Source organism: Coregonus lavaretus (genome assembly GCF_964263955.1).
Source record: "Coregonus lavaretus genome assembly, contig: HAP1_SCAFFOLD_2026, whole genome shotgun sequence".
Taxonomy (NCBI): Eukaryota; Metazoa; Chordata; class Actinopteri; order Salmoniformes; family Salmonidae; genus Coregonus; species Coregonus lavaretus.
Window position 1 is genome coordinate 18,751 of NW_028163734.1, and position 19,557 is coordinate 38,307.

General features: G+C 47.6%; 1 protein-coding gene across 1 annotated transcript in view; it reads left to right on the plus strand.

Moving 5' to 3' along the window:
* The window catches only part of LOC311117826 (netrin receptor UNC5C-like), a gene marked incomplete at both ends in the record, with an annotated part of 79,944 nt that overhangs the window by 11,444 nt on the left and 48,943 nt on the right, over nucleotides 1–19,557 (plus strand). Inside the window, 3 exons of the mRNA XM_084192734.1 lie at nucleotides 9,106–9,286; nucleotides 12,586–12,753; nucleotides 12,988–13,152. Coding sequence (XP_084048860.1) covers nucleotides 9,106–9,286; nucleotides 12,586–12,753; nucleotides 12,988–13,152 — 514 coding nt within the window. The remainder of the gene's footprint in view (nucleotides 1–9,105; nucleotides 9,287–12,585; nucleotides 12,754–12,987; nucleotides 13,153–19,557) is intronic.

A 19,557-nucleotide genomic window follows, 5' to 3' on the forward strand; every position in this document is an offset into this window, starting at 1 on the left:
AACATCCCCACAGCATGATGCTGCCACCACCATGCTTCACTGTGGGGATGGTGTTCTCGGGGTGATGAGAGGTGTTGGGTTTGCGCCAGACATAGCTCTGTCCCAGGCTCTGTCGCAGCCGGCCGCGACCGGGAGACTCATGGGCGGCGCACAATTGGCCCAGCGTCATCCAGGGTAGGCGAGGGAATGGCCGGCAGGGATGTAGCTCAGTTGATAGAGCATGGCGTTTGCAACGCCAGGGTTGTGGGTTCGATTCCCACGGGGGGCCAGTATAAAAAAATATGTATTCACTAACTGTAAGTCGCTCTGGATAAGAGCGTCTGCTAAAATGTAAATGTAAATGTAATAGCGTTTTCCTTGATGGCCAAAAAGCTCAATTTTAGTCTAATCTGACCAGAGTACCTTCTTCCATATGTTTGGGGAGTCTCCCACATGCCTTTTGGCGAACACCATTGCTTATTGTTTTCTTTAAGCAATGGCTTTTTTCTGGCCACTCTTCCGTAAAGCCCAGCTCTGTGGTCATTTTTTAATAATGGATTTAATGGTGCTCCGTGGGATGTTCAAAGTTTCGGATAAAACATTTTATAACCCAACCCTGATCTGTACTTCTCCACAACTTTGTCCCTGACCTGTTTGGAGAGCTCCTTGGTCTTCATGGTGCCGCTTGCTTGGTGGTGCCCGTTGCTTAGTGGTGTTGCAGACTCTGGGGCCTTTCAGAACAGGTGTATATATACTGAGATCATGTGACAGATCATGTGACACTTAGATTGCACACAGGTGGACTTTATTTAACAAATTATGTGACTTCTAAAGGTAATTGGTTGCACCAGATCTTATTTAGGGGCTTCATAGCAAAGGGGGTTCTTTTTTTTTTTTCATTTCACTTCACCAATGTGGACTATTTTGTGTACAGTATATCCATTACACGAAATCCAAATAAAAATCCATTTAAATTACAGGTTGTAAATCAACAAAATAGGAAAAACGCAAAGGGGGATGAATACTTTTGCAAGGCAAAAGGGTTGGTTATGTTTCCACAGAAATATGTATTCAATTTGGTTGGTTGAATTTACATATCAATAAGGTGTTATACCATTGGTTATGCTTGCAGATAGGGGGAGATTGCGAACGTCAGTTCTTCCCAGTCTGATGTTGGCATGCAAGCGGTGGGTCACTTTCTGAAATGCTGGAATCTATTTTAATATTTACAATGTGTGCGAGTTGACTATGTACATGTCCTGATGTATTTATATGTGTACGGTACCTGTTAGATATTAGATATTGGGGGGTATGTACAGTGCAATATTGGGGGTATTTTGCAGTATGCAACATTTCTAAAAACCTGTTTTTGCTTTGTCATTATGGGGTATTGTGTGTAGATTGATAGGGAGGGGGAAACAATTTAATCCATTTTAGAATAAGGCTGTAACGTAACACAAATGTGGAAAAAGTCAAGGGGTCTGTATGCACATCTGATGGCCTGTCCTTTATCTATTGTCGCAGGTACTTCCACATACTGTATGTTGTCTCATTTTTATCATTGTTATAACTGTTGATTACAAGCTCCATTCTGATGTTGACATGCAAGCGACGAGTCATGGATCCACAGCCATCAGCATGCTGTTGTCCAGCACACATCTAATGTGCTTCCTTGTGTCTATCGTCAGAATAAACATTAATCAACTGGGATCGCTGGCTGGACAGTTCTTTCTTTAAAAACACAACGCAAGAGAGTTACGCAGTACCATCACATCTGTTACACTGGTGGCGAGACCAGTCCTCTTCTCTTTGCTGGACATCTGTTACACATATTTAATGTACTTAATCAAGAGCAAAGAAAAAAATTAATTTGAGAGGCTATTGTAGTGGTTGTAATGGTTTGCTGAAGGAGAATGAGACCACCATTTTGGTTCCTCGTGGTTTCTGTAAAGCTCACTCATCTCCGACCACTGAGAGAGACCAGACCAGAAGTGAGGGAGGAGGGGTGCATAGAGGGATAGAGACAGAGAAGAAGGAGAGAAAATACTTTCTAGCCACCCGTGAGGTCAGACCCTCCCCTTTAATGAAATCCCAGATCACACTAGTGACAGACAGACAGTCTCCTCCTTTCACACCATGAAGATGTGGCAAGCAGCTCACCTCCTTTCACACTGTGAACATGTGGCAAGCCGCTCACCTCTTTTCACACTGTGAAGATGTGGCAAGCAGCTCATAAAACCAACTTAAATCTGCCTTCTGATAGAATGCAGCTTTATCGTTCTCCCGCCCCCCCCCTCTCTCTCTCTCTCTCTCTTTTCCTTTCTTTTCTTCCTGCCCTCTGTCTATCTTTGCACTTCAGAGAACTTGTCTCAGCCCCCAGATAAATACAGGGTTCAGGGGTGCTGCCGCGCCGCCGCCGCCGCCGCCGCGCGGCTGAGCCTGTTGCTATGGAAGCAGGCTTTTAATTCAGGCATTTCGTCGGTCTGCCGGGGTCCTGCCGTGTTATCATGGAAGTGTGTGTTCATTAAGGGGCCCCAGGGGAGAGAGTGTGTGTCAGGAGGCCTAATCCCCACGGCAACTAACCCAATGACTGCCCGTCAGGCTCGCCTCTTGTCAATCATCTCAGTCGTGATTTGTTCCTGGGTTATGATTCACCTCTAATGGCTCTGACTCGCTCTCTCCTTTTCTCTCTCTCCTTTCTTGCTGTTTGCTCTCTCTCTCATTCCTTTATTGCTCTCTGCTCTCTCCCATTCTCTTTATGTGTATCTCGGAGTCATAGAGTCAAAAGTGAACAAACATCCATTAGTAAATGCTCCAGCAGAAATGTCAGAGCCTGTGTGTTTCACAGCAGGAAGATGAAAGAGAGGTGTGTAATACTGTGTACAGGACAATAACACCTGGTTCTCCTACAGGTCCTGGAGGGGATGACTCCAGGACCTGTAGGAGCAGGCCGATAGGGTGCCTATCACGACTCTAGGGTTGGGCGGTATCCAGATCCCGGGATTTACGATATTACCAGCTTTGTACGGAAGTTGCGCAAAAAATGCGCAAAAAATGCCCTTTCGACACTCTACAAGGTGTCGAAAGTGTTCCACAGGGATGCTGGTCCATGTTGACTCTAATCAAGTTGGCTGGATGTCCTTTGGGTGGTGGACCATTCTTGATACACACAGGAAACTGTTGAGTGTAAAAAAGAAACAGCAGCGTTGCAGTTCTTGACACAACTACCATACCCCGTACAAAGGCACTTACATTTTTTGTCTTGCCCATTCACCCCCTGAATGGCACACATATACAATCCGTGTCTCAATTGTCTCAAGGCTTAAAAATCCTTCTTTAACCTGTCTCCTCACCTTCATCTACACTGACTGAAGTGGATTTAACAAGTGACATCAATAAGGGATCATAGCTTTCACCTGGATTCACCTGGTCAGTCTATGTCATGGAAAGAGCAGGTGTTCCTAATGTTTGTACACTCAGTAGTAGGTAGTAGCTACCAAATGCCAAATGCCATCTACAAGCGAATGTGAATGAGAGACATTGTGCAAATAAACAAAGTTTTTAACGCATGATTGTCTGAAGGAAGAACAGTACTGGCTCTGGAACAGCATGAAAAACGTTCAGTTGAAACAAATAAATAGTTTCCACGGTATTGACGGTATTGAAAAACCATCCCGTGACTATTTCCAAATCCCCCGCTATACGGTATATACGGTATACCGCCCAAGCCTACTCGGTGCATCCACTGTTTACCTGTGTGCCTCCCCACCCACCCAGGACAGGGAGTGCAGTGAGCCAAGAGTGAGATATGACCAACAGCAGGCAACACATTGAAATAACCAATGACAAACCTCAGACTAACGTCTATTATATTCATATCCATAGCTCCCCCTCAACAATATACAGTTAACATGCTATTATGATCTATTCACCTCAGGCAGACTAACCAGACTATCTCAGATGCACTGTTCTTTTCCACTTCACTCTGATCCCATGAATAAATATGTAGAAGGGTGTCACATCTATATCTTCATACCCAGTAATCCTACAGCACATACCTCTCGGCATTCTGTCATATTCATATTTATACATATTGATTTGACACATATTTCCATATTTGTAGTCAGGGCAGATGCAGAGGATATGGTTCGTTGTCTAGCTCGCTGTGATTGAATAATTGTTCTATAACCTTGTCTGGCTCATTTTCTAGGTTGTGTAATTTGGTTCTGTAGTGGAGATGGAAAATGAATCAATTACACTGTAGAGATGTTTACTTAGAGAGATCATTCAGTCATATGGAGAAGGAGCCAACCTGTTAATCAGGCCTCCACAGAAAGGATCTAGTCTTACTTCATTTGGAATGTATTCCCTCTGTGATTTCTCTCATTTTTCCTTCCATCCAAATGATCCAACCACCCCGCCCATCTCTCAGTGCTTTCCCCCACAGCTTCCCATGGGTTTGTCTTGTATAAATGCAAAAACTAATTAGCATTTTGCACATCACTCTTCACAGCTCTAATGCTCCTTCTCCACTACTAACAACATTTCACAAGATGGAGTTGTTAGGTGTTGTAGTAAGAAGCGCTGCAGCACACTTATCATGGTTCAACCAGCGCTGCTCCGTCAACCTGTTAGAAGGGACAGAGAGCTGAAGTGACAGCAGTAAGACTAGGAGACTAGGGTCACCTCCAAAATGGCACCCTATTCCCTATGTAGTGCACTACTCTTGACCAGACCGCTATGCGGGCCCTAGTCAAAAGAGGTGCATTATATAGGAAATAGGATGCCATTTCACACGCGGCCTAGGACAGTCTCAGTGTGGACGGGCAGGGCAGTGTGGCAGTGTGGCAGTGTGGCAGTGCCACCCAGCAGACAATTAGAGCTGTAGATGAGCCTCTCTGACACAGCTAACCTCCTTGACCTCCAGCGCTAATGAGGACATCTGTGCCTGATAGGGCCTCCTGTGTGTGTTCTGACTGAAACGCACACAAACACACACACATGCTAGGCTACACACACACACACACACACAAATACACACACGCACACATATACACACACACACACACACACACGCATACATACACACACACACACACACACACACACACACACACACACACACACACACACACACACACACACTCACACATACACACACACACACACACACACACACACACACACACACACACACACACACACACACACACACACACACACACACACAGACAGACAGACACACAGACACATTGATTCATCATCATCTTCTCCACATGCAGGATCCTGTGGGCGTGTCTGTTTGCATTATTTCCCTCCGTTACCAAGAAATTGGCCAATTACCTCCCGGAATGTGCCAGTGCCAATCAGCCAGTAACAAGCTCTGTGTGTGTGAGTGTGTGTGAGTGTGTGTGTGTGTGTGTGTGTGTGTCTTTAAAACATTTTATTGTAACTAGATTCATATACATGGTCACATTTCAACCAGTTATAATTATACATGTCTTATAGTATGAGTCATATTGAGTGAACAGTGCGTTGAGTTTGAGTGACGAAGATGGGTCGTGGCAGTCTTCACACACGCGCGCACGCACGCACACATACACACACACACACACAACCCTTTATTTTTTGACATTTTCCACCTCCTCATCTCTCCCTCTTTCCTCTCCATCCCTCCTTCTACCAGTGCTAAAAAGCTCTTTTGTTCCACTTTTAATTACCCTCACATAAAACAGCTCTTGACTTCTGAGAGGCTGCCTCTCTGATTGGTGCAAAATTGGATAACCACCTCTTTGTGCCGACTGTCAATCCCCATTACGAGAACAGGATTTTCATATACCAAAGGCTGTGGTTAACAGAAATATGTGTAGTGATTTTCAGCAGAACTGTTCATCATGTCTGTGAACTCCATCATGTCTGTGAACTCCATCATGTCTGTGAACTCCAACATGTCTGTGATCTCCATCATGTCTGTGAACTCCATCATGTCTGTGAACTCCATCATGTCTGTGAACTCCATCATGTCTTTCTTGTTATTTTCATCTTCATTAGTTTTATTGGGAGCTTTGTTCCAAACCTGTTGTCACTCCATCAGAATAAAGAGAGAACAGGCCCAAAATGGTGATCATAATACAACAGTCAGACTTTTGTTTCTGTTTTAAACACATCAGATTCATATTCATAGGCAATCTTCACATGTGATGTGATCGGCCTGGCTTGTCAGCCTCATTCCCTATTTAAGACTAGGTAAGGTTCTGAATGGCTTGTTCCCTTTAGTGTGAGGCAAGGTGGGTGTGTATTCCCCTGGCCCACAGAGGGACGACCATACTCAGTAGACACACACAGCTCCAGCAGAACAAGGGTCAAAACAGAATAACCACTGTCCCAGCAGGCAAAGACCAGGCCAATCAGCATCCCACTACCACTTAGCTGTGCTAAACACACACACACACACACACATGTCCTGTTTGTGTGTGTTGTTTGCTTGTTTGCCTCAGTAAATGTAGTGATGCGTATAATCACTTGTACTCACCTCCCGCCCCATGGATTTATATGTAGTCCTTATTGATTTACGTTGGTGGAGTTTTATGATCATCGCTCTTTGCTATCATTATGTTGGTTACTTTTTTTTACAATGGATTTAATGCACATCACGTTGATACTCACAAGACGTTTACCTCGATTGGTATGCATACTGGATGACAGGCGTCTATACAGAATGTGTTGTAAAACAATTTACGGTGTATTAGTTTCACCTTGTTTGGATGAAACCCTGTTGGGATCAGATCTTTGTAGCCAGAGTTCCACACCCTCAATCATGTATTTTCCTTATAACTAACTGATGAAGTCACAACAGGACAGGTGTCAGAAGGACACTCTGACAAAGATACTAAGACGTTTAGATCCTTCCTTCATCCAGAGAAGTGACTCTCATCAGACATATAGTCATCAGTGAAATCTCATTATCTCAGGGTTAAAACTACAGCTTTTCCTTCTGTAGGAGAGACGAGAGGAGATGACAGGTGATTTGTGTTGTCTTTGTTTGCTGTTTTCTGTGCTCTGGCATCAAATGATGAATGATATGAGATGATATCTAACAGGAGATGAAGAGACAAAACACAGGAGGTCTTCATCTCCTCTGCATTAGGACTGGAGATAAGATGAGATGAGATGAGATGAGATAAAATGAGATGAGATGAGATTAGATGAAAGGAGATGAGATTAGATGAAAGGAGATTAGATGAGTTTAAAGGAGATTAGATGAGATTAAAGGAGATTAGATGAGATGAAAGGAGATGAGATGAGTTGAAAGGAGATTAGATTAAATTAAAGGAGATGAGATTAGTTGAAAGGAGATTTGATTAAATGAGATGAGAGGGGGTTATTGCATTGTTGTGTTGTTGTGGATTAGGAGAGCATGGGCTTAATTTCACTGACTAGCCAGACAGCAGGGGAGGGAACCCTATCCAGAGTGCCTGCCGCTCAGCTCGGCGCTGCTCCATGCGATTGATTTACCTGATAACTGTTACAGAGGAAAACACTCATAAGCCCCATATAAGTGGAGATATACAACACTGAGCATACAGATGTTTACCACTGAGCTGATTGTTTTTCCATTCTCTTCTGATGTGAATCTGTCACCAGCACTCAAAATCTGTGTCTGTGGAGAGTATTATGTTTATGATGGATGTGTTCAGTTTGAGTGGGTGTTTTAAGGTGGAGTTAATTGCTGCGTGTTGAAAGTGGCTCAACCTTTAGTCTCTCTGAAGTGTTGTTCCAGGATAGGGGTGTACAGGCAGGCAGGCGTCTCCAGCCAAGCATGACGCTCTCTGATGGTGTAGTCGTGATATCTGTCATCTTCAGACACTGCAGATAGTCTACTAGTGATGGAAGTGAAGCTTCTAACCCACACCTGTCACAATCTGTCCATCTTATTTTGTGGGACAGTCATCATGATGCTAGTTTTATAATAATAGCAAGGAAAACACAGGTCTTATCACTTGAAAACTACAGTACACCCACCTATTCTTACAACAGCCACTTGGCTATCTGTCCAGTAATTTGACTAAAGTCACGTAAGACCAGCAGCCCCAGATGATTTAGTCTTGGCAGGGTTTATATGGGAGTTGCTTCAGTTTTTTTAGGTGTAGATCATGTGTCTTCCCATAATGTTTAAAATAATGGCCAACAAAACAGACTTCTTATCTCCTAAGCCCTGCTCTGCCTTATCTAGCATCTTCTGCTCCTCAGGAAGTAGGACAATGCACAGGATGTCTCCTGTTCTGTTCAACTCTCTCTCTCTCTCTCATCTTAATGTATTCTCTGACTATTAGACTACACACAGGATGTCTTTTCTCTAGAGAAAACAGAGTTAGAGGACTCAAAGGAAAAGTTTGAAGAAGTCTTTGAAACGTATGAGTTTGTCTGCCTTTGTCTGTCTGTGTAGAGCAGACCGGACTCTGCCTGAGGCCCAGCCTTCACACCCGAGGCGGAGGAGGTGAAGAAAAGTGTTTATGTGATTTACGGTCAAATAAAGCGCCCTGTTCTCCGTTATTACCAGGAGTTCAATATCTGGATCATTTGGAAAAACGGAAACTCATAAGGAAAGGTGCTTTCAGTTCCAGGAATAACAGTGAATTTCCTTCCCTCTCACTGTCTGACAATACAGTATTACTTTGTCCTGTTATGGGGAAATAAAAAGGGAACATGATAGCTATTGACTTTTTATAGAAAGCACAGGCCTCTGAGACATGAACAGTGTTGCTGTAATCTTGAAGTTGAGCTTTATTGGAGAGGTGAATGGAAGACAAAGAGAAGAAAGGTGTGTTTAAACCCTGGAAACACTTCCCTGTGATTTATTCCAGAAGAAATCAGGTTAACGTGTCTGAGTGCCGTGCCGTCCCAGTTTCATGTCTGCTCTTACCGACTCGTTTTGATGTGTACTGTTCCACACTGAGGAACATTGCTAATGGTCTCTCTCTCTCTCTGTGTCTATTTTTCTCTTTCTTTTTTCCTCTCTGTCTCTTTGTTTTTCTTTCTTGCCTTCCCTCCCTCCCTCCCTCCCTCCCTCCCTCCCTCCCTCCCTCCCTCCCTCCCTCCCTCCCTCCCTCCCTCCCTCCCTCCCAGGTGGAGTGGCTGAAGAATGAGGAGATCATAGACCCTGCTGATGATCGTAACTTCTACATTACCATCGACCATAACCTGATCATCAAACAGGCCAGACTATCTGACACAGCTAACTACACATGTGTCGCCAAGAACATCGTCGCTAAGAGACGGAGCACCACGGCAACTGTCATCGTCTATGGTAACGATCAAGTCAGACCCAAACATGGCAGCTGTAACAGCATACTAAATCAGAGTACCCTGTCATATTTGGTCGTTCTCACCCTAAAATAAACAATACAATATGCATCATATCTTACACCTTCTGATGCAATAATAAAATCCATAATTCAATATTGAAATCATGTAGGCCTACTAGACAAAGTAGAATGTGTCAATTCTAGTATAGATTTACATAATAAATGTACACAATAAAGAATACCTTATTCTCTGCCTGTCTCTGCAACATTCCTCCACCTTGATCCAGCCTGAAGGTGTATCAGGGAGTTTGGGGCTTTTATTCTCTGTATCAGAGCTGTATTTAAGGAGGACCCCTGCTATGCTTTTACACACACTCCCCTGAAACATCACTCACACACACACACAGACACACACACAGACACACACACACACACACACACACACACACACACACACACACACACACACACACACACACACACACACACACACACACACACTCTCCTAAAACACACCACCTCAACACTGTGACACAGAAGTTAAGCTTCAACACCTGCTAGTGGGGAAGAGTCAAAACAGAAACAGATTCTCAACAAACGTTCCTACCCACCCACCATGTAAGAAGGCTAAACCTCAAGTTATTAAGTCAGTCATCAGTCTGTCAGTCTAGCAAATAATTAGCTAACAGACATATGAGGCCATTTATAGCCTTAACCCCCTACGTACAAACACACATGTGTGTGTGAGTGGACACACACACACAACACACACACACACAGACACACGCACGCGCATACACAAACACACAGACACACACGCAACCACACACAATCAGAAATCCAGACCAGAATGGGCAGAGGTTTGCAGGGTCAGGTTTCAAATCCAGCTCTCCCTCCATCCCTCCAGTGTCTCCCAGCTCAGCACATCCTCCCTAAATCACACACACACTGGCTCTGCCATGGAGGATTATGGGGGATTAGGGGGGCCTAAATTATTGTTAGTGTCCTATTTGTTTATTTATCTATTTTAGTTGTCCGTTCTGACAGGGGAGAGCAGTATGTGTGGCTTAGATGAGTCCAGTATGAAGGTGAAGTAGAGCAACAGAGAGAGAGTGTGTGTGTGTGTGTGTGTGTGTGTGTGTGTGTTTCAGCCGACTTTGGGGTCTTCAGGGACTGGGGTCGCTATCCCTGCTAGGTTTTTCCCTCCACTAATGCAGTCTGGGAGGACTGAGCGATAGCCTGAAAACAGCTTTGATGTCTCGGCTCATCCTTAAAAGAATGCACCAGAAGCAACTTTCTCTGCCTGGGTTGTGTCAGTCCCCCTTTCACTGTATGCAGGCACACACGCACACACACACACACGCACACACACACAGTCTTGTACAGTTAACCTTGTCCACACACACACACACACTCACACTCACAATCACTAGTCTAAGAAACTCAAAAGAAAAGTTGTTCATTCTTACAATAGTGATGAAAGAGAAACAGAGAGAGACAGAGGGAGAAACTAGAAACAGAGAGAGAATAGAATGCTATTTGGCCCTAAACAAAGAGTACACAGTGGCAGAATACCTGACCACTGTGACTGACCCAAAATTAAGGAAAGCTTTGACTATGCACAGACTCAGTGAGCATAGCCTTGCTATTGAGAAAGGCTGCCGTAGGCAGACCTGGCTCTCAAGAGAAGACAGGCTATGTGCACACTTCCTACAAAATGAGGTGGAACCTGAGCTGCACTTCCTAACCTCCTGCCAAATGTATTACCATATTAGAGACACATATTTCCCTCAGATTACACAGACCCACAAATAATTTGAAAACAAATCCAATTTTGAGTGAAATACCTATTGGGTGAAATACCACAGTGTGCCATCACAGCAGCAATATTTGTGACCTGTTGCCACAAGAAAAGGGCAACCAGTGAAGAACAAACACCATTGTAAATACAACCCATATTTATGTTTATTTATTTTCCCATTTGTACTTTAACTATTTGCACATCGTTACAACACTGTATATATACATAATATGACATTTGAAATGTCTTTATTCTTTTGGAACTGAGTGTAATGTTTACTGTTAATATTTATTGTTTATTTCACTTTTGTTTACTATCTGCTTCACTTGCTTTGGCAATGTTAACATACATTTCCCATGCCAATGAAGCCCTTAAATTGAAATTGAATTGAGTGAGAGCGAGAGAGAGTGAGAGACAGTGACAGAGAGATCTGAGATTAGTTTCTTCATGACCAGAGAAGACAGAGCATTTTTTATTGTTTCATTCACTTTTGTTTATTATCTATCTCACTTGCTTTGGCAATGTAAACATATGTTTCCCATGCCAATAAAGCCCTTTGAATTGAGACAGAGAGTGTGAGAGAGAGATTGAGAGAGACAGCGAGAGAGTTCTGAGATTAGTTTCTTCATTACCAGAGAAGACAGAGCAGCCCAGTGGTTTTCCAGCCTGCACAACAACAAGGAGACTTAAATGTTTTACATTTTAGTCATTTCGCAGACGCTCTTATCCAGAGCGACTTACAGTTAGTGAATGCATACATTTTCATACTGGCCCCCCGTGGGAAACAAACCCACAACCCTGGCGTTGCAAGCGCCATGCTCTACCAACTGAGCTACACAGGGCCGGAAAGACTTGGAAAGGTTGGGGAAGACAGGCAGAGAGATTAGATGGAAAGAGAAAGAGGGATACAGAAAGCGAGAGAGAGAGAGAGAGAGAGAGAGAGAGAGAGAGAGAGAGAGAGAGAGAGAGAGAGAGAGAGAGAGAGCGACTCCTAAACCCCAGAAGGTAAGAAAGAGAAAGTGAAGGAAGGCAGGACTTTGGCTCTGCTCCCCTGGAGTCTGGTGCTTGGGGCTTCGCTCATCGCAATCAGTTTCAGCTCTGAGGGGCCTCTAGCTCCTAACATCTCAAATGCCACATTCGAGTTCTCAGCCATACACCCCACTGCCATTCTGTTCTGGATTTAGACTGAGACACAGATGGAATGCAGGAAGGAGAAGAGATTGAAGGGATTCAGAAGATGGAAAATACAGCAGCCAGAAAAAGCCTGTCCACATAGCAAACTAATGACTAGGGTTTACAGGGGGGGAAACACACCACATGTAAAAAGCTCTAGTGTACTACAGATTCTTCAATGCCACTGTGTTCATTCAAGCAAAAAAGGGCCTGGTGGAATATACTCAAATTCTACAAGATTCACTCAATGCAGCTATAAAAAGGACAACCATTGTATTTGCTAAAGTGTTAAACATTTTGTTTTATGATAATGTTTTTTTCCTACAGTGAATGGTGGCTGGTCAACGTGGACAGAGTGGACGGTGTGTAACAGTCGCTGTGGCCGTGGTTACCAGAAGCGTACGCGGAGCTGCACCAACCCAGCACCGCTCAACGGCGGCGCCATCTGTGACGGGCAAGGCATTCAGAAGCTGGCATGCAACCCACTGTGCCCAGGTAAATACTGCGCCACCCCCCACAACGCTTAGGGGTCAGGGGAGTACAATCTACTGGACGTCACAAACAGATGACATATACTGTAGATATGTGTATCATTCTCACCCCCCCCCCCCACCTCGTCTCTTTCTCTCCCACTAATTGTCACACATTCACTCACCCAATCTCACACACTCTCATTTCCACCCTCCTCCATACCCCCCCCCCCTCCCCCCCCTCCCCTCTGTGTGATAGTGGATGGCCTGTGGACAGAGTGGAGTAAATGGTCCACGTGTGGGACAGAGTGTACCCATTGGAGGAGGAGGGAGTGCAGCGCCCCGGCACCCAAAAACAGGGGGAAGGACTGTGAGGGCATGGTGCTTCAGTCCCAGAACTGCACCGATGGCCTGTGTATGCAGAGTGAGTACAGACATGATGACCATCCCCACTTTATTCCTCTGTCTGCCTCTGTCTCTGTAGGAACCCAATATATTATTACCCGATCCCTATCAGTCAGTCAGACTGTCTGTCCGTCTGTCCGTCTGTCCGTCTGTTCGTCTGTCAGTCTATGTCCGTCTGTCTGTCAGGGCGTGTGTAGGTGTGGTGTAGGAAATCAGATGCAGGACGCAGGCGGTAGGTTCCAAAAGCTGTATTCCGACCCAAACACAGGCAACAGGGCAACAAAGCCCAACAGCTAAACTACGCACAAGGCGTGTAGGCAAAATGCGCACAAACAGGTGCGACAAAATAAGTAGTGCACGAAACAAGTGCAAACGAGCTCCAGCGCAGTGGAGAGAAATATGCTCAACCGAGCAAACACAACACTGACGAAAAACAATCACACACAACACAAGACAAACACAACGAGAAACTTATAGGACACTAATCACGTAAAACAGAAACAGGTGTGACACAAACAGACAAAAGCAAACGAACATGAAAACATAAATCGGTGGCAGCTAGAATTCCGGAGACGACGAACGCCGAAGCCTGCCCGAACAAGGGAGAGAGGCAGCCTCGGCCGAAACCGTGACAGTACCCCCCCCTTGACGCGCGGCTCCAGACGCGCGCCGACTCCGGCCTTGGGGACGACCCGGAGGCCGCGGCGCAGGGCGCGTCGGATACCCCCGATGAAATTCCGTCAGGAGCGACGGGTCCAAGATGTCACTCCTCGGCACCCAGCACCGCTCCTCCGGACCGTACCCCTCCCACTCCACTAGATACTGAAGACCCCCTCTCCGACGTCTAGAATCCAAGATGGATCTCACGGTGTACGCCGGTACCCCCTCGATGTCCAACGGGGGCGGGGGGGTCTCCAAGATCTCATGTTCTTGGAGTGGGCCTGCTACCACCGGCCTGAGAAGGGACACATGGAACGAGGGGTTAATACATTTATACTCCACTGGCAACTGTAATCTATAACAAACCTCGTTCAACCTTCTCAGGACTTTAAATGGCCCTACAAACCGCCGACCCAGTTTCCGACAGGGCAGGCGGAGGGGCAGGTTTCTGGCAGAGAGCCAGACTCGATCTCCAGGTGCGTACACAGGCCCCTCACTGCGGTGTAGGTCGGCGCTCGTCTTCTGTCGACGTATGGCACGCTGCAGATGGACGTGTGCAGCGTTCCACGTCTCCTCCGAGCGCCGTACCCACTCATCCACAGCGGGGGCCTCGATCTGGCTCTCATGCCATGGTGCCAGAACCGGCTGGTACCCTAAAACACACTGAAAAGGGGTTAGTTGGGTGGAGGAGTGGCGGAGAGAGTTCTGTGCCATCTCAGCCCAGGGCACATATCTCGCCCACTCCTCCGGCCGGTCCCGGCAGTATGTTCTGAGAAACCTGCCCACATCCTGGTTTACGCGTTCCACCTGCCCATTACTCTCCGGGTGGTAACCCGAGGTGAGACTCACCGAGACCCCCAACCGCTCCATAAACGCTCTCCAGACTCTGGAGGTGAATTGGGGACCCCGGTCAGCCACAATGTCCTCGGGCACCCCGTAGTGCCGGAACACATGAGTGAATAGTGCTTCGGCGGTTTGTAGGGCAGTAGGAAGACCCGGCATGGGGAGCAAACGACAGGCCTTAGAGAACCGATCCACAACGACCAGGAGTGTAGTATTCCCTTGAGAGAGGGGAAGGTCAGTTATAAAATCCACCGAGAGGTGGGACCATGGTCGTTGTGGAACGGGCAGGGGTAGTAACTTACCCCTAGGCAGATGTCTGGGCGCCTTACACTGGGCGCACACCGAGCAGGAGGAAACATAAACCCTCACATCCCTGGCCAACGTAGGCCACCAATATTTGGCACTAAGACAGTGCACTGTCCGGCCGATACCCGGATGTCCAGAGGAGGGTGACGTGTGAGCCCAATAGATCAATCGATCCCGACACTCGAGCGGAACATACTTCCGACCCTCCGGGCATTGTGGTGGACTGGGGTCGGTGCGTAATGCCCGCTCGAGCTCAGAATCGAGCTCCCACACCACCGGTGCCACTAGACACGACTCCGGCAGTATGGGAGTGGGCTCCACGGACCTCTCCTCCCCGTCATACCGCCGAGACAGCGCATCTGCCTTACCGTTTTGTGACCCAGGGATGTAGGTGATCTTAAAAGAGAAACGGGTCAAAAACATACTCCATCTAGCCTGTCGAGGGTTCAGCCTCCTCGCTGCCCGGATGTACTCCAGGTTACGGTGGTCCGTCAAAATGAGGAAAGGGTGTTGAGCCCCCTCAAGCCAGTGCCTCCACACCTTAAGGGCTTGGACCACAGCTAACAGCTCCCTGTCCCCTACGTCATAATTTCGCTCCGCCGGGCTGAGCTTCTTGGAATAGAAGGCAACGGGGCGGAGTTTAGGTGGCGCGCCTGACCGTTGGGACAGCACGGCGCCAATACCGGCTTCAGACGCGTCCACCTCTACCTGAAATGGTAAAGAGGGATCCGGATGCGCCAGCACCGGGGCCGAGGTGAACAGGTCCTTCAGCCTCTTAAAAGCCCTGTCCGCCTCGACTGACCACTGCAGACGCACCGGGCCCCCCTTTAAGAGAGACGTGATGGGAGCTGCCACCTGCCCAAAACCCCGGATAAACCTCCGGTAGTAATTCGCAAACCCCAAAAACTGCTGCACCTCTTTCACAGTGGTTGGTGTTTGCCAATTACTCACGGCTGACACTCGGTCTACCTCCATCTTCACCCCTGACGCAGACAACTGATACCCCAAGAAGGATATCGACTCCTGGAAAAACAGACACTTCTCTGCCTTCACATACAGGTCGTGCTCCACCAGCCTCCGCAACACCCTGCGCACCAGGGCCACATGCTCGACACGGGTAGGTGAGTACACGAGGATGTCATCTATGTACACCACCACTCCCTGTCCCTGCATGTCCCTGAAGATCTCATCCACGAATGATTGGAAAACTGACGGAGCATTCATCAACCCGTATGGCATGACTAGATACTCGTAATGGCCCGAGGTGGTACTAAAGGCTGTTTTCCATTCATCATCCTTCCTGATGCGCACCAAGTTGTACGCGCTCCTGAGATCTAATTTCGTGAAGAAACGCGCCCCATGCAACGACTCAGTCATGGTCGCAATCAGCGGGAGTGGATAACTATACTTCACCGTAATCTGATTGAGACCACGGTAGTCGATGCACGGACGCAACCCCCCATCCTTCTTCTTCACGAAAAAGAAACTCGAGGACGCGGGGGAAGTGGACGGCCGTATGTATCCTTGTCTCAGTGATTCGTCTATGTAAACCTCCATAGCTTTCTTCTCCTCCTGAGACAGAGGATACACATGACTCCGTGGGAGCGCAGCTCCTGCCTGAAGGTCTATCGCACAATCCCCCTGCCTATGGGGTGGCAATCGCGTCGCCCTCGCCTTACTAAACGCGATAGCCAGATCCCCATACTCAGGTGGAATGTGCACTGCGGGCACCTGGTTTGGACTTTCCACCGAGGTAGCCCCTACGGAAACGCCCAAACATCTACCCACACACTGAGCAGACCACTCCTTCAGAGCCCTCTCCTGCCACGAAATAACGGGGTTATGGGTACTTAACCAGGGCATGCCCAGCACCACCGGATACGCAGGAGAGTCAATCAGAAACAGTTGTATTATCTCCTGATGACCCCCCTGCGCACACATCCTAAGTGGCGCCGTGACCTCCCTGATTAAGCCCGTACCCAACGGACGACTATCTAGGGCGTGAACGGGAAAAGGAACTTCCACAGGGAGAAGGGGAAACCCTAACTCTAAACAAAACTTCTTATCAATGAAATTCCCAGCCGCGCCTGAATCTACCAGCGCCTTATACTGGGAATGAGGTGCCACCTGCGGAAAACACACAGGCATACAAAAATGGGCAACAGTGAGCTCTGGGTGAGTGGGGCGCCTACTCACCTGGAGGGAATCCCCAGTGCGGGACCTGTCGTCATCTCCCCGAGGAGGCCATCCCCAGCACCTAGCCGCGGTGTGTCCTCCCCGACCACAGTTGGTGCAGTGGATGGACCCCCCACTCTGCCGACTCCTCCTACCTCTAGCGCCAGCGCCCCCGAGCTCCATAGGACACGGCTCGGATGCGCTGGAGGATGGAATGGACGGACCCCCCTCAGGACGTCCGCGGGTAGCCAATAGGTTATCCAACCTAATTGACATGTCGACCAGCTGGTCGAAAGTGAGACTGGCGTCCCGACAGGCCAGCTCCCGACGGACGTCCTCTCTGAGGCTACATCGGTAGAGATCGATGAGGGCCCGATCATTCCACCCTGCATCTGCCGCTAGAGTACGGAATTCGAGTGCGAATTCCTGGGCACTCCTCCTCCCCTGCCTAAGGAAGACCAGACGCTCCCCCGCCGCTCTCCCCTCCGGGGGATGGTCGAACACCGCCCTAAAGCGGCGGGAGAACTCGGTGTAGGTAATAGTCGTGGCGTCGATCTTCCTCCACTCCGCGTTGGCCCACTCCAACGCTTTACCGGCCAGGCAGGAGATTAGGGCGGACACGCTCTCATGCCCTGAAGGTGCCGGATGGACTGTGGCCAGGTACAGCTCGACCTGGAGCAAGAATCCCTGACACCCAGCCGCTATCCCGTCGTAAGCCCTCGGGAGAGATAGTCGGACTCCTCGATGTTCCGGTGCTGGAACGGGCGGGCTGGCCGATGGTGCTGGCTGGGCGGGCGGTGGTGGAGGCGAACCCCAGCCTCGGAGTGTGGAAATAACCTCCTGCAGGGCGCTCCCCATCTGCAGGAGTTGCTCCTGCTGATCCCGAACCTGGGCTTCCAGTCTTGTCTGGGCTGCTTCTGCTCCTGCTGATTCCATGGTTGTGGTGTGTGATTCTGTCAGGGCGTGTGTAGGTGTGGTGTAGGAAATCAGATGCAGGACGCAGGCGGTAGGTTCCAAAAGCTGTATTCCGACCCAAACACAGGCAACAGGGCAACAAAGCCCAACAGCTAAACTACGCACAAGGCGTGTAGGCAAAATGCGCACAAACAGGTGCGACAAAATAAGTAGTGCACGAAACAAGTGCAAACGAGCTCCAGCGCAGTGGAGAGAAATATGCTCAACCGAGCAAACACAACACTGACGAAAAACAATCACACACAACACAAGACAAACACAACGAGAAACTTATAGGACACTAATCACGTAAAACAGAAACAGGTGTGACACAAACAGACAAAAGCAAACGAACATGAAAACATAAATCGGTGGCAGCTAGAATTCCGGAGACGACGAACGCCGAAGCCTGCCCGAACAAGGGAGAGAGGCAGCCTCGGCCGAAACCGTGACACTGTCCATCTGTCCGTCTGTCTGTCTGTTCGTCTGTCAGTCTGTATGTCAGTCTATGTCCGTCTGTCCGTTTGTGCAGTTAGGAGCCATCCTGTTTTTCACTGTACTCCCATAACTCACCTCCACCCACTTCCCCTGTCTCACTTTCTCTCTGTTGTTTCACACTCACGTTCACATCCCTGCACAAACATACACGTACCACTCACACAGACATGCAAAGAACTTTTCTCTGAGCTGTAGGATGGCAGATCTTTTGGAGGAGAGTTATACAAAGACAATGTGCATTTGTTCCATCCACGCGCCAGCCCTGAGCCCTAGAGATAATCTAGAATAGTGAGTTTGTGTTGAACAACAGCCTCACCACCACAGAACCAGGCAGCATTACTGTAAGTAATTACCCTTGTCACAGAGTAGGCATTCAGGAGCTATATTTAAAATAATGATTAGTGATTATAATATACTTAAAGGGATAATTGCTGAGCTACTGTGATTGCTACCCTAATTTAAAGCACGGGATGCGATCGGCCCAATGGGAGGAAAATTGGGGGCCACAAAGTCGCACAAGCACAGACTTGCTGCTTTTCCTGAGCGTCCAATTATATGTGTTGACAAGAAGGCCAGTATTTTACTTTTCCCTGTATCTTTCAAAACATTTTAAAAGTATTAAAAGTGGGGAGAAAGGTCCTGGAATTCTCTGGCGTTTCCTGGTAGTGCTCTACAATCATTCTATACATTTGATTATTTTGCTCTTTACTCTTGGAGAAACACAGCCCAAAACCAGTTTGTGGTCAGACTTCTGGAGATTTTCCGTAGGCGGAGAGAAATGCTCTTTGAGATGTTTTTGAAATTGTTTTTGTTTTCTCAGAGACCGAGAAACACACGGTTCAGTTAAGCCAACAATCCTGCCTGCTATTCCCTTATTATACATTCAGAGAGCTGCAGAGAATCAAATCAAATCAAATGTTATTTTATTTGCCACATGCGCCGAATACAACAGGTGTAGACATTACTGTGAAATGCTTACTTACAAGCC